Consider the following 15,338-nt stretch of genomic DNA (forward strand, 5'->3'; position numbering starts at 1 on the left):
GTCTGAATGAGACAAATATTCAATGCAAACTTTTTTAAAGCCTATATTATACCTGAAGAACACTTCTGAGATGCAATGTTAAGAAGCACTTCAGTCCACTTGGGAGAAGCCATTTTTGACTGAATAGCTTTTGAAGATACAACTCTTCGCAGAAAAACTAGAAAGTCCCCTAAGTGTAGTTCTGCTGCATGCTGCTTCCTAAGTACAGCTGAAGATTTAAAAGAAAAGTTTAGGTTACATAACAAATATGAAATAAGAAATAATATTATAAATGATGATTTATGGTAATATTAATCAAATTATGAAATAATTATATCACCAAACTAGGAAAATAATAGCAAAATTTCTCTAAGGGAACAAAAGGTCAAGGAAAATAATTAAACAGTAAGAATGAAAGGGGCCCTAGTATCACTATATCTCAAATTATATTATAAAGTATTCATCACCAAAGATATTTGGTACTTGTTTTAAAAAAAGAAACAAAAATTGAACAGTAAGATAGACTAGATAAGCAAGACCCAGAACCAATAATAGCCTATATAGTGTTTGATAAAGGACACAAAATACTGGAAAATAAAAATATAATTTTTTGACAAAAACTGCTGGGAAAACAAGAAAACAATAGAACAATACCTTATACTATATACCACAATAATATCCAAAAGGATAAATGACATAAATATAAAGAACACATCATAAAAGAATTAGAGAATAAAAGGTACCTTGCAAAACTAAGAATAATAGGTAAATTTATGACTAAATAAGGGAAAGAAGTGATCACATAGGATAAAATTTGCTTAAATAAAAATTAAAGCTTTTGCATTTATGAAATTAAAGCAATTAGTTAAATGAAGGAATATTGTTATAGCAAAAAGCTCCAATTAGGTTCTGATTTCTAAGATAAACAGAATTGATACAAAAATATAATATTAACATCCATTCTCCAATGTATCAAGTGGTCAAAACCTATGATGATACAATTTTCCAAAGAGGAAAGGCAAGTGATTGAAAAGCATATGAAAGAATCCTCTAAATTACAAATGAGAGAAATATAACTTAAAACAACTCTGTGGTTTCAACTGATACCCATATCATATTGGCAAAAATGACAAAAGTGGGGAATGAGATGAATGTTAGAGGGTCTCTGGGAAGACATACGCTAACATTTTTATCACTGGAGAAGTGGATTGGCACAAATGTTTCAGAAAACAGCTTAGTGTTATATTTAAAGTCACACAACTGCATTCTTTGACCTAGGCAATATATTTCATTGAGGTCAAAGACAGAAGAGTCCCATATGCACAAAACCAATTATAACAGCATTTTTTGTAATAGCAAAGAACTAAAAAGAAAATTGGGTGCCCCTCAATTGGGGAATGACTAACAAACTGTGGTATAGGAATGTAATATAATATTTACTGCACCATAAGAAATGACATATACGGAGAATTCCAAGACACACAGGAAAACATATGAACTGATGTTGAGACACAAAATGATAAGAACAATTTAGACAATGATCACAGCCTGCTTAATAAATGTTTATTGATTGACTTACTGAAAACACCAAAAAACTTCAAAACTCTGATCAGTGCAGTGACCAATAATAAATTCAAAGGACTCTAATGGTAAAGCATACCTATCACCTATTAACAAAGAGGTTATGAATAACAGGTGCAGAAAAAAGAGAAACTTTTCAGAAATGGCCAATGTATTGATGTTTTCCTTGACTACTTAATTTGTCACAAGGAAGGGTTCTAGAAGCAGGTGGGGGAAGAACAATGATGTTGGAGAAAGAAAATAAAACATTTTTTTTTAAAAAGTGACGCAAAAAAGTGACATGGTTTTATTTTAAAAGTAAGCTCTGTCCAATCAACCTATTATTAGATGACTGAACATGATCAATATTAATATTCTTGCTAAAAATCAAACAAGAAGACAAAAGAAAGTTGCATTTAAACAGAAGGAAAGGTTATAGGTTCTATCTGGAGAAGGGAACAAAGGAGTGGGCAGAGTTAGATTCACTGTGCACCAAAGTCAGTAAGCGATAAGGAGAAAAAACTGGCTACTTTTGACTATAGTTGGAATTTACCTGCCTTGTAAAACTCCGTTCACTAGAAAACTTGAGATTATTAATTTTGTTTCCAACTAGTTTTTCTTACTGAGAAGAGATGACTAACTAATATGAAAATGTCAATTGCCTTTGAAACACCCCTCAATTTAACCCTAAGGATGTCATCATGGGGCAGCTAGGTGACACAGTGGACAAAGCATCCACTCTGGACCCAGGGGGATTCCAGCCAAGACCTGACCTCAGACACAGGACAGTCACCCATTGTATGACCCCAGATATGTACCCCAACTTCAATTTTTTATGGTTCTCTAGGGTCTTGTATTTGTTTCTTTTTTCTTTTTTTTTTTTAGTGAGGCAATTGGGGTTAAGTGACTTGCCTAGGGTCACACAGCTAGTAAGTGTTAAGTGTCTGAGGCCGGATTTGAACTCAGGTACTCCTGACTCCAGGGCCGGTGCTCTATCCACTGTGCCACCTAGCTGCCCCAAGGGTCTTGTATTTGAAAGTAAAATTTTCCATTCAGTTCAGGTCTTTTCATCACAAATACCTGAAAGTCCTCTTTTTCATTAAAGTCCCATTTTTTCCTCTGAAAGATTATATTCAGTTTTTCTGGTTAGGTGATTCTTGGTTGTAATCCCGTTTCCTTTGCCCTCTGGAATATTATATTCCATGCCCTCCAGTCCTTTAATGTAGAATCTGCTAGATCTTTTGCTATCCTGACTGGGGCTCCACAGTATTTGAATTCTTTCTTTTTGGCAGCTTGCAACAGTTATTATGATGCTTATTTTTCAGATAAGGAAAAATTGTGGCTAAGATTAGTGAGGTTAGAATGATGTGTCCAAGGGGACAGCTAGATGGCTCAGTGCATAGAGCACCGGCCCTGGATTTCAGGAGTACCTGAGTTCAAATCCGGCCTCAGACATTTAACACTTACTAGCTGTGTGACCCTGGGCAAGTCACTTAACCCCAGTTGCCTCACCAAAAAAAAAAGAAAAAAGAATGATGTGTCCAAGGTCACGTAAGTAGTGAGTCTCAGATATCTGGTTTGAACCTAGATCCTCCTATATCCAAGTACAGCATTACATCTACCATGCCAAGATGCCTCTGCTAAATCTGGGAATAATCCAAGCAGAGATAATCACTGAATTTATGGGAGCTAAAGAGAGAAGTATCAAGAGATTCAGAAGATACAGGATAGAGCTTTTGTGAGATGCTGGTACTTGGAGAACAGAAGATGGTTGATGAAACTGCTAAGTAACTAAAAAGACAGTCAGGCAGCATGACTAGGAGGGAGCAGAACAAGGAAATCAAGGGAGAAAAGAGTACAGGGTGTAGTCAAAAGTGTTAGAAATTAGAAAGAACTCAAGGAGGATGAAAAGTGAGGGAAAAGCCATTGGATTTAGCAGGCAAATAATCGCTGATAACTATGGAAAGAGAAGTTTCAATGGTAGTGGTGGTATAATCCTGAAAGCAAGACACCAAAAGGTAACTGGAAGTTGAAGATAAAGTGGGGAGAACAAAATGATGTTATTAGCCAGTCAGTCAATAAACATTCATTAAGCACCTACTATGTGTCTATGTGCCAGAAGTGTCTTCCACTGTCATGAAAAATGTTCTAAGCAGACAGCAAATGAAAATGACATTTTCTATAGGTGAAATCCTTGTGCTTACAGATGATGCTGTAGTCTCCCCAGTGAGATTCATGATTACTCAAAAGATATCTAACAAAATACCAGAAAAACAGGAGGCTGTTGGGACAGTGAAAAGGGTGTGTATTGTCACAGATTCTGAGTGCAAATCCCATCTCCACTTCTGTGTAACCTCTTATTCTGTGTGACTGTGTAATCATAATCTCTAAAGATTCAAATTTGCAGGTGATCTTTAGAAAGGCCAACGTAATGACATAGTATCCAAATATAACCTATGTCCAAGTAGTATAAGGATATTCAGGAAAACACTGATCAGAAAAACAGCAAGGGATGGCAAGATAGGCTACAAGTGGTATGATGATACACGTGAAATGTAAAAATATCTAGAGCAAGTACACTGGGTAGAGACTCTCTAGAAGAACATGGATTAAAACTTCAAAAAATGGAGGGCAGCTAGGTGGTGCAGTGGATAGAGCACCGGCCCTGGATTCAGGAATACCTGAGTTCAAATCTGGCCTCAGACACTTGACACTCACTGTGTGACCCTGGGCAAGTCACTTAACCCCAATTGCCTCACCCAAACAAAAACAAAAACAAAAACTTCAAAACATGAGCAAGAAAAGTTGCAATCTGTATCGAAGGAGAGAATAGCTATATCAATGAGATCACAGATCTATTGAAATATTTAAGTACAATAATCTATGCCTTTATCATACTATATTGTAAGCTCCATGAGGCCAAGAACCATGTATCATATGAACTATAATCCCCCTCCAGCACCTAGCACAGTAGACACTTAATGCTTGTGAAATGAATTAATTAGTAGACTTTGTATTCCCAGATATTTTTAAAGAAGAAATGGTTTCAAGGTTAAGAGTCTGGTTTGATGGGGCAGCTAGGTGGAACAGTAGATAGAGCACTGGCCCTGGATTCGGGGCAAATCCAGCCTCAGACACTTGACACTTACTACCTGTGTGACCCTGGGCCTGTCACTTTGCCCCAATTGTCTAACACACACAAAAAGTCTGGTTTGGCTAGTTTTAGATCATCCCCCCCCCTTGTCTAAATGTAATACAAGGTAAGTTTTAAAACCCAAGACACAAAGCCATATTGAAATACAATATTCAATTAACTTGTAATGGAAAAGTACTAGACATGAAGTCAGAGAACCTGGGTTTGAGGAAGAAGAGAGGTGGAGCTAAAAGAGGGTAGAGAAAACAAGACACAGAAAAAAAATCTAAAGAGTTCTACAATGACTGAAGATAAATAACTCCAGGGGTTCTGAAAAACAAAACAAGGGGGATCCTGAAGTTCCTGGGCCAAGGTTGGCTTAACATTAATGATATTATTATATTACATAACTTTAAAGTTACCAAAGTGTTTTACAAATGTTATTTCATGTGAATTAGGCATTATATCTATTTTATAAAAGAGGAAACCAAAGCTCAGAGAGATGAGACTCTTGGCCATGGTCAGATAGTAAGTATGAGAGGCGGAGATTTGAACTCAAATGTTCCTGGCTCTATCCATTAGTTCTCTGCAGCTGGAGTTCATACTACTCCATCCAGGGTTAGGAAGGAAGAAGCATTTATTAAGTGTCTACTGGGTGCTAGATACTGGGCTAAGTTAAACATTTTACAGATATTATCTCATTTGACAGTCTTAGTAGGATAACCCAGGCTTAAGACAAGAAGCTGATAAAGCTGAGCAAGAACAGGAACAGTGATTCCATTTTCCCTTTGAGACTGGGGGCCACAAAGACTTTTCCTTCACTTTTCCCAATATTACCTAGGAAATACTATGACTAAAGGCTGAGGAAGGCTCTCTTCTCCAGAAGGAAAGAGAGCACACAAAGAGAAAGAAAAGGCATAGACAAAGGCAGAAGCTATGGAGGGGTACCACATTTAAACTTTCACTACTTAAGAATTTATAATTACAATTCCTTTAGAATTTAGCCTGGGGCTCCATATCTTTTCTTCCAAATATCAGATGGGAATAGTTATCTGTCACCAGGGAATCCTCAGACAAAACCAGCTCCTTCCTGAGGACAAGGAGGGCCCAAACCCTGTTTATTCCAATAGACCTGCTCTGTAAGGCCTTTACTCTGGCTAAGTTCAAGTCAGCTTTTCCAAGCCTTGGAGGAGTTTCAACCCTATTTCTGTAACAATTTCTAAAACAAAGTAGTACGCCCATCCAACTTAAAAGAGAATGCTGCTAAGTTAACAGAACATGTAAACAATGACACCAAAATTATCCTACATGTGATGGAAATACTGATGAGCACTGCAAAGATACACACACACACATACAAATAGTGATGAAATCAAATGAATGTATAAAAGAAACTCAGTAAATCCAGTTCAACTATTTACTAAGTTTTTTTTATAATTTAACACAAGCTCTGTGACCCAGTGGCCCTGGCCTCCTAGCTGTTCCTCAAACAAAACCCTCCATCTCCCAACTCTGGGCAACTTCTCTGGTCGCCCCCCATGCTAGAATGCTCTCTTCCTCTGTTCTGACTCCTGGTTTCCTTCAAGTCCCAGCTTCACCTTCTACAAGATGCCCTTCACAACCTGTTTTAATTCTAGTGCCCTCCCCCTCTGCTGATTGCAGTCGGTTTCTTCTGTATATAGTTCATAATTAATTGCATGTTGTCTCCCGCCTATGAGAGTGTGAGTTCCGCAAGGTCAAAGACTGTCTCATAGCTTTTTTGGTTTTTTTTTTACCCATGTTCAGTTCAGTGATTGGCACATAAAAGCTTAATAAATATTTACTGATGGGGCAGCTAGGTGGCACAGTGGATAAAGCACCGGCCCTGGATTCAGGAGGACCTGAGTTCAAATTTGACCTCAGACACTTGACACTTAGCTGTGTGACCCTGGGCAAGTCACTTAACCCTCACTGCCCCACAAAAATAAATAAATAAATAGATAGATAAATAAATAAATATTTACTAAGTCCCTGGCTAAGCCTCAGTCTCATCACATGTAAAACATAGACAATCATATTTACACTACCTACTTCACAGAGTTACATTACAAAAGTGCTTTGTAAACCTTCAAATGCCATATAAAGATAAATGCTGGTCATCAACACCAAAAACTTTTAGTACAAGAAAGGTAAATAAAAAGTATCATCTTCTAGCCAAATAATAGGAACGGGGAAAAAGTACTTAATAATTGATGATTTAAGACAATGACAATAAAACAGTATGAAAATCCCTATGTGCAGATGTCATGATCAGATATTTAGAAAACCCCAGTAAATTAAGAAAATAACTGAAACACAATTATATAACAAGGCTGCCAGACATAAAAATAAGGCCATGAAAATCATTAGCATTTTGATGCAGTATTTATAAAAACCAAGAAGAAATAATTAGAGAAATCTGATTCAAAATTAGTAGGGGCAGCTAGATGGCGCAGTGGATAAAGCACGGGCCTTGGATTCAGGAGTTGGATTCAGGAGTACCTGAGTTCAAATCCAGCCTCAGACACTTGACAGTTACTAGCTGTGTGACCCTGGGCAAGTCACTTAACCCTCATTGCCCCTCCCCCACCCCCCCAAAACAAAAACAAAAATTAGTACCAAATGTATAAAATAAGGAGGTATTAACATACAGAGAAATATATAAGATTTATATCAGTACAACTATAAAAAAAAGTACTTTTGATGGTAATAGAGGGAGACTTAAATTAGAATGATATACCCTGCTTGTGATGTAAATATGACAATACTACCTAAATTAAGTTAAAGATTTTATTCTAATCCAAAGTACTGAAGGGATACATATTAGAATTAGGCAAGATAAAAAACAAAATTTATTTGGTTAAAAAAAAAAAGTCAGAACCTCAAGGGACATAATGAAAAAAAGTATAAATGAAAAGAGACTACCAATCCCAGACTTCGATATTATAAAGAAGTAATCACCAAAACTAGTGGTAATGGTTAAAAAATATAAATCAGTAAAACAGAACTAGAAAAAAAATCAGAAGCAATGCAAAGCCATACTCCTGTTTTTCATGAACTCAAGAATATGGATTATTAGGAGGCCTCCCTTTTTGCCAAAAACTGTTGGGAAAAACTGGAAAAGAAAATCTGGAAGAAACTAGAATTGGACCAACATTTTATACTAAATATCACAATAATCTGAAAATGGATGTATGATTGCAATATAAAATGTAACACAATAAAAACATAAGATAAAAAGATATGGTACTCTTTACAACAATGGGTAGGAGGATAATTCTTAAACAAGCGATAAAGGAACAGATAACATAGAAAATTATTACGAAATAAAATTTAAAGCCTTTTACATGAATAACATCAATGAAGGCAGAGGTAGAAGAGCAATATTAGAGTGGGGAAAATATTTGCAAATGTCATTTTGACATCAAAAACAGACACAGAATTAGCACAAATAAATAATACCAAGAGCTAGTCCTCAAGAGATAAGTATTCGGGGAATAGGAACAATTTTCAAAGGATGATTTGAAAATTACAGATGACCACATAAAAATATATTCTAACCATTAAAAAAGGGATTCTAATTAAAACAAGGTTTAACTTCAATACAAATGGGCAGAGATGAAAAAACATGCATAGTCCATGTTGGAAGGGGTATGGGAGGACAAGTACATTAATACACTGTTGGTGGAACTGTAAAATGATCCAACAGTTCTCCCATTTTGTAATTATGCAAAAGTGATTAAACTAGCCACACCCTTTGAGTTAGTATTCCTATTACTTGACAGATACAAGTAAATTAAAAAAAAAAAATATATATATATATATATACATATATATTTATCTACATGGTGGCAAAGAACTGGAAATAAAGTTAATGCCATCAACTGGGGAATGGCTGGAAAAAGAAGACTGTATAAGAATGCAAAAGAATACTCCTGTACAGTAAAAAATGACAAATATGAGGAATTTAGAGTAACATGGGAAGATCTATATGAACTGATGCAGAGCGAAATAAGAAAAAAATATGACTTCAAAGAAGATATAAATGAAAAGATTACACTAAAAAGAAGCTGAACTTTGAAAAATGGCTAAATAAGAGGAAAAGACAGAGTATACACATAGGCAAGAATTCTGTACAAGATGTTTTTGCTTAACTATTTTACTTTGTTACAAAAGGGGAATTTGGAGGAAGGTACAAATCAACTGAGATATGACCAAAAACATCAATGAAACATTTTTCTAAGGTTACAAGATACCTCTGAAGTCTCTCTTCTCAATATCTCCACAAGGATCCACCTTTTTTTCTTCTTCTTCTTCCTCTTCCTCTTCCCCTTCTCCAAAGGAAACCATAAGCAGCACACCAGCTTGTAACAACAAGTTCTTCAACTGACTACATAGTAGATCAAGCAAGGACTGTACTACCTTGGGACTCAGTTTGTCAGCATAGGTCCTAAGGAAGAGGTCAGAAGAAACAATAAAAAATACAACTTGAAAAACATTTTAATGGGAGAAAGAAAACGTTTAGTAAAATAGATAAATTAAGTGTTTAGGAAAAGCTAAGGTCACTAATAAAGAGGGAACAAGCACAATAAAGAAAAATGCTTACCCAGTGGTGATGGCCAGAATCTGTAGCAGTCTTGTACTGGCTACTTTCAAAGCTATGCTAAGCTGAGAAATACCAGTTTTGGGCAACAGTTGCAGAGGCTGCCCTAGCATAGTGTCTGTGCCACATAATTGTGACAGTACATTTAGGAGACCAGTGGAAATTGCCAAAGAAACATCAACTGGTTGATAGTGAACACTCAGAGCAAAAACTGTTACCAAAAGGAGACGCTGTTGAGCTTCTGAAAAATAAGGTTAAAAAAATTAAATTAGATGGTAGTCACTGATGGAGAAAATAGTAAAGTACAGAATTCACAAAGCATAAAGTGTTATTTTCTTAGCGGTTGGTGGTTGAATGTTCAATTCAATAAGCATTTATTAAGCACCTACCATCTGGAAGGCAGAATTATGCTAGGCAGTGGTCAAAACCAGTCCCTGTTCTCAAGGAGCATACACTAATAAAGTGACTTTTGTAGAGCATACAAACTCCTCTATTGGTATCCAAAGCACTTTACAATCTGACCCCATTTTACCTTTCCAGGACCATTATGCTACTGCCCTTCACCCACCCTAGGGTCCAGCCAAATTGGCCCCTTTATTTACATTCTTCATCAACCACATTCCATCTTCCATCACTATGCCTCTGCAGTGGCTATCCTCCATGCTGAGAATGCACTCCCTCCTCATGTACACCTCTTACAATTCCCGTTTCTCTTTCAAGACCTTGCTCAAGTGCCACCTTCTACATGAAACCTTTGCTCGTCATCCTGGTTATTAGTGCCCCTCCCCACCCAGTACTCTAGAACTTTTTGGTCCATACCTGTATATATACAAGTTTTCTTCTCCCATACAATATAAGCCCTTTGAGGGTGATGTTTCATTTTTGTCTCTATATTCTAAAGACCTGGCCTTCAACTGTCTGGCATATAGAAGCAGCCTAATAAATACTAACAATGGGGCAGCTAGGTGGCACAGTGGATAAAGCACTGGCCTTGGATTCAGGAGGACCTGAGTTCAAATCCAGCCTCAGACACTTGACACTTAACTAGCTGTGTGATCCTGGGCAAGTCACTTAACCCTCATTGCCCTGCATGAATGAATGAATGAATGAATGAATGAATGAACATTTAAGAAAAACAAAAATTAAATAATAAATTAATTAATTGATACTAACAATAATTCTACTTGAGAGATAAAACACTTAGATGAATTGTTTCTCTATGAATTCATCCATTACTGCTACAATGATGGTAGAGAAAGCTATATTTGTAAACTTAGGACCAACTGGCATTTGCATCTGAAGTTTCACAGTCACTTACCAATATGATGTTTATTTGCTTGTAGGGCTCTCTCCAAAGTTGCAGACAATTGCTGATAAATCTTATGTACAGCCACTTGAATTTCAATCTGAATATTTCTCTTAGCTGCTCTAATGCCATCCTAAGTTAAAAATAGTAATTTATTCTTATTAACAGCAATATCAACCCCTACCTTGTAGAAATTATACTGTTGATTTGCTCCCCAGTGTCTGCTAGAGTTTGCTCTGCCTCTAATGAGCTTGTAAGCAGGAATATATGAACAGTGTGAATACATTATTATGAAAATACTTAACTTGAACCATACCTAATTTTACATTTTCAACATTTCTTAGGATCACTCCCTTTCCTACAATTTGGAAACATGAATCCATGATTTTAATGAAGAGAAATCCTGTGGGAACTGTATCTATAACTTGGATATATAAGTGCTAGTGCTTTGTCTTTAGTTTAACAACAAGGTTAAATTGCTTCCTTGAGGTCATGCACCTAGAAGGCATCAGAGGTAGGATTTTAACATAGGTGTTCTTGACTCACATTGTCTCTCTTCCCACAATTTATTTTGTCTTTTTTCTTCTCATAAGGTTTAAGAATACTGGAAAAAGAATTTTATCATGAAAATTCAAAGATGGCTTATTTAAAACTAAAATTTCCTGCATTAAAAGAAATATACATACCCATAGCCATATGTAAAAAGAAGTTTCTGCCCAAATAAATTTAGAATGAAAAACCATCTGGAAAGATTAGTGTACAAAATACTAAGATGCTACTCCAGAAATTCTATTCACCTAGGACTTGTAGAAACCTCAGATAATACTTTGTATTTAAAACTTCAACTTTAGAAAGTATAAAAATTGGTTATAGAAAACCAAATTTACAAAAAGCACAAGCAAAATGAAAACATAAACATAAATGGCATCATACCTGATAATGATGTAATCGTATACTTTCTCCTTTGGCTCCTGCATGTCCTACTGTTCCTAAACCAAAACAACCAGCTAGAAACTGCAGTCTAACTGATGTAAGAAGTAAGGATGATTGGAATCCTGATCCTTGCCTGCTTCCTGTTAAGGGTACGCTGCCTTTTTCCTCCATTCCAGATAGCAGAACTAAGATTTGATGGAGGGCCTCCAAGCGAAGCTTTAATAAATTAAAAATAAGAGATTTTAAGTTTCTCCACTAAACAAAGGAACAAGGCAAATACATACCATAGGTTATTTGTTATATTTAGAATTTAATTCTTGAAAAAAATTTTATTGTAACATTTCATATATTTTATCCCATAACAATAGTTCTCACTTTCATATCTATGACTATTTTCACATAAGAATCTAGCAAAAATCTGTATACATTATGCTTTAGCATCTGAGAAAAAGTCAACTTAAGAAAGCTCTGAAAAGGCTTTACAAAGGCGGGCAAAATAAAATGTTTCTGAGAGATTTCTGGCTGAAATTTTCTTGCTGGACAATATGCTATGAGTGTAATCACTGTCCTTTTTTACTCAGATATACTGGCTAGGCCTCCAAAATCCAAGTCATACTCCCATGGCTACAAACCAGTATTCATTTTATTTCCAGAAAATTAGGGAAGCTTCATTTTTTATTAAATATTCAGCCAAATACTTATTAAAGTCATGCTTTTAAGTTTTGATTATTGATCAAATAAATTTCTATTTTGTTTTAGCTCAGTTAAAATCATAGGGAACGAGGACATGTATTCTATATGCCACAGTTCTCTTCAAGTTTCAAAAATCCAAAACAGTTCATTTTGAACAAATCAAGATATTTTACCTCTGCCCTTAGCTGCTGCTGTTCCATTGCAATGATTGAGGCCTGGGGACTCGTGGACATACTTTCCTCTGGTTCTTTAAAACCTGGGGCATTCCCCACATCTCCACTTACAAAGCTGACAACATTTTCGATCAAAGTATGAACTCCAAGGGCCTTAGTAAGGTCAAAATCACATTCAAATGAGTAAGAGGAGCTAAACAACCAGTCTCTACTGTGTTTTAGGCGAGTCCAGGAGTCACTCAAAGGTTCCATTTGACTGTGGACAGGTCCTACATGCACAAATAATAAGTCTGTATCAATTCGAGTGTGTAGAAAACATAATTCTGAAACTAGATGAGGACTGAAATGATGCTGCTATAACAACCAGTGAAAAATGGATAGTCATGTTTTAAAACAAAAGCATGCATATTAAGTGAATCCAAGCAACTTCAGTTAAAACACAAACTATAGCAATGTAATAAATTAAGGAAAAAATCCTGCTTGTACTATTGTATAATCCTATCAGCACTATAGCACAAAGGTGACTAAAGAAAAAGGTTAAAGCTGCTCTCAAAAGGTTTAGCTTAAAATCAGAACACTCAATAAAATAGCTAGCACTGGATAGTGCTTAAAGGTTTGCAGAGCACTTTACAAATCTGATCTCATTTTATTCTCAAAAAAAAGGCTTGGAGGTAGATGCCATCATTATCTCTGTGTTGCAGATGAGGAAACTGAAGGAAACAGAGGACAAATGACTTGCCCAGGGTGACACAGTTAGTATCTGAGACTGAATTTGAACTCACATCTTCCTGACTCCAAGTCTAGCACTCTATTTACCTAGCTGCTTCTAACACTATTCAGTTAAACAAAGATAAAACAGGATAAAGATAAATTCATTCCAAAAGGAAACACCAAGTTTAGACATACTGGTAAGATCCTGTCTTAATGGAAGAATTTTCTTAAAAGTATCATTTATGATATGTCTCTCTACTTTGTAATGAAAAAAATGAATGGTAATGGGTAAAACTAACACAAAAAGGACATATGCCACTTGTTTTATTTATATATGAAATACCCATTTTCATTAATTGCATGTCATGTGTATATATTTTAGAGTTTATAAAATTACTACCTGCAGGAAGCAAATAGCAGTTTTGCAGTCAAGATTATCAAAGATTTACTACGAAATAATTTCTATAGCTTTGTGCTTATCTACTGGTACCACAATATACACACTAAGGTGAAACATCATTCATTTTACAAGTAAACATTTTCTAATCTACTCTTAAAATGTTTAAAGTAGACTTTAAATAAATGTTAAAATTCAAGAACACAAGAGAAAATGTACTGGAGGTTTCCAACATCAATTTTAATGTACCAAGTGTCAATTTACTCTAGGTCTATATAAAATATTAGAGCTGTAGAGTTAATTCCAAAACATTACCGTACTTTTCTATTAGAAATGCATGTAGGGGCAGCTAGCTAGATGGCTCAGTGGAAAAAACACCAGCCTTGGATTCAGGAGGACCTGAGTTCAAATCCAGCCCCAGACACTTGACACTAGCTGTGTGACCTTAGGCAAGTCACTTAACCTTCACTGCCCCACCAAAAAAAAAAAAAAAAGAAATGCATGTAAAGGCAACAAATACAAGAAGCAAGTACCATCGGTTGTATTTGTCACCTATGGAAAAGATTTGAGAAATAAACTATTTTCACACTATTTAATTAACCACCTTCAGAGGGAAGTGAGCCAAGGCCATATGAAATTCAAAATTCTATTTCAAGATTATCAGTACTTGTGTGTCAAAAGTTTCATTCAAAACCCCCCCAAACTGTCAGGGCTTAAAAATAAATTAGATTTTTTTTTTAGGGGGAAAAACCCCAAGTATATTAAAATTTTTTTTCAAATAATTTGCGTGAACCTGATATAATTTTCATTGTTACAAATAACCATCTTGTAATATAAGGCTTAATTGCCTTCTAGATTTTGAAAAGAACAAATAAAAATTAAAGTTAAGCTTTGAGCAACTAAGAAAAAAGTTTAAACTATTTTGCAAAGCAAATTCGAAATTTGTATTATGTATCTAAACATTTATTTCTAAAATTGAGAAAATAGATGGTGTGAAACAATATCATGAATATAGTGTATCAACTAATGAAGGATAAATACTGATGTGAATGTACAAAAAAAGGATACATTCCTCTCCCCCCACCCCAATATTCAAAATATTGTTCTAGTCCCTCATTTATGTTTTAATTTGATTTTTAAACAAATTTCAGAATTTCAATTTCCTAATATATATTCTTATTTAATGATGAAGTAATGGTAAATAAGAAATATCATTTACATTTAGATTCATACAGAATTATTAAAGTAAATACGTTGCCATTTGCCTTCACTCTGCATCCTAAGGACCACCAGGCTTTTCCATTTACCCCGCAGTTAAAATCTCCTATATGAGTTGTCTTCCTCACTATTCAAATTTGAGCTCCTTGAAAGTAGGGACTTAACTGCTTTTCTTTGCATCTCAGGCACTTAGCAGAGTACTTTCCACATAACAAATGCTTTTCCATTCTTTCATAGAGTAGGGACAGTCCTGAGCAATCAGGCCATTTGTTATGAGCTCCCTCTTCTCCCCTCATCCTCACCTCCTATCACTCAGGTGCTTTCTGACACCTCTCCCTCATCCATCTCACATGTTGAGGTGGCTTTATTCCTTATCAAGGCTAACCCATCTACCCACTCAAGAGATCCTATTCTATCCTCTGTCTTCCAAAAGACTGCGCCCTCTGTCATCCCCACTAACACTTATTTTCAATCTCTCTCTTTCTACTGGCTTCCTCCCTATTTGCCTACAAACATGCCAGCTCTCCCCCATCATGAAAAAATTCTCACTCCATTCTTTCATCCCTGCTAACTTGTCTCAGATAGATGATAGATAGATAGATAGATGACAGATA

At 35.6% G+C, this 15,338-nt stretch overlaps 1 protein-coding gene across 1 annotated transcript in view; it reads right to left on the reverse strand.

Annotated features, from left to right (window-relative positions):
* Positions 1-15,338, reverse strand: part of HERC1 (HECT and RLD domain containing E3 ubiquitin protein ligase family member 1) — a 219,291-nt gene that overhangs the window by 102,822 nt on the left and 101,131 nt on the right. The window contains 6 exon segments of the mRNA XM_043980938.1: positions 53-208; positions 8,947-9,140; positions 9,297-9,534; positions 10,612-10,732; positions 11,533-11,748; positions 12,399-12,667. Of these exon segments, the coding sequence (XP_043836873.1) occupies positions 53-208; positions 8,947-9,140; positions 9,297-9,534; positions 10,612-10,732; positions 11,533-11,748; positions 12,399-12,667 (1,194 nt within the window).

Source organism: Dromiciops gliroides, chromosome 2 (genome assembly GCF_019393635.1).
Source record: "Dromiciops gliroides isolate mDroGli1 chromosome 2, mDroGli1.pri, whole genome shotgun sequence".
Classification (NCBI taxonomy): Eukaryota; Metazoa; Chordata; class Mammalia; order Microbiotheria; family Microbiotheriidae; genus Dromiciops; species Dromiciops gliroides.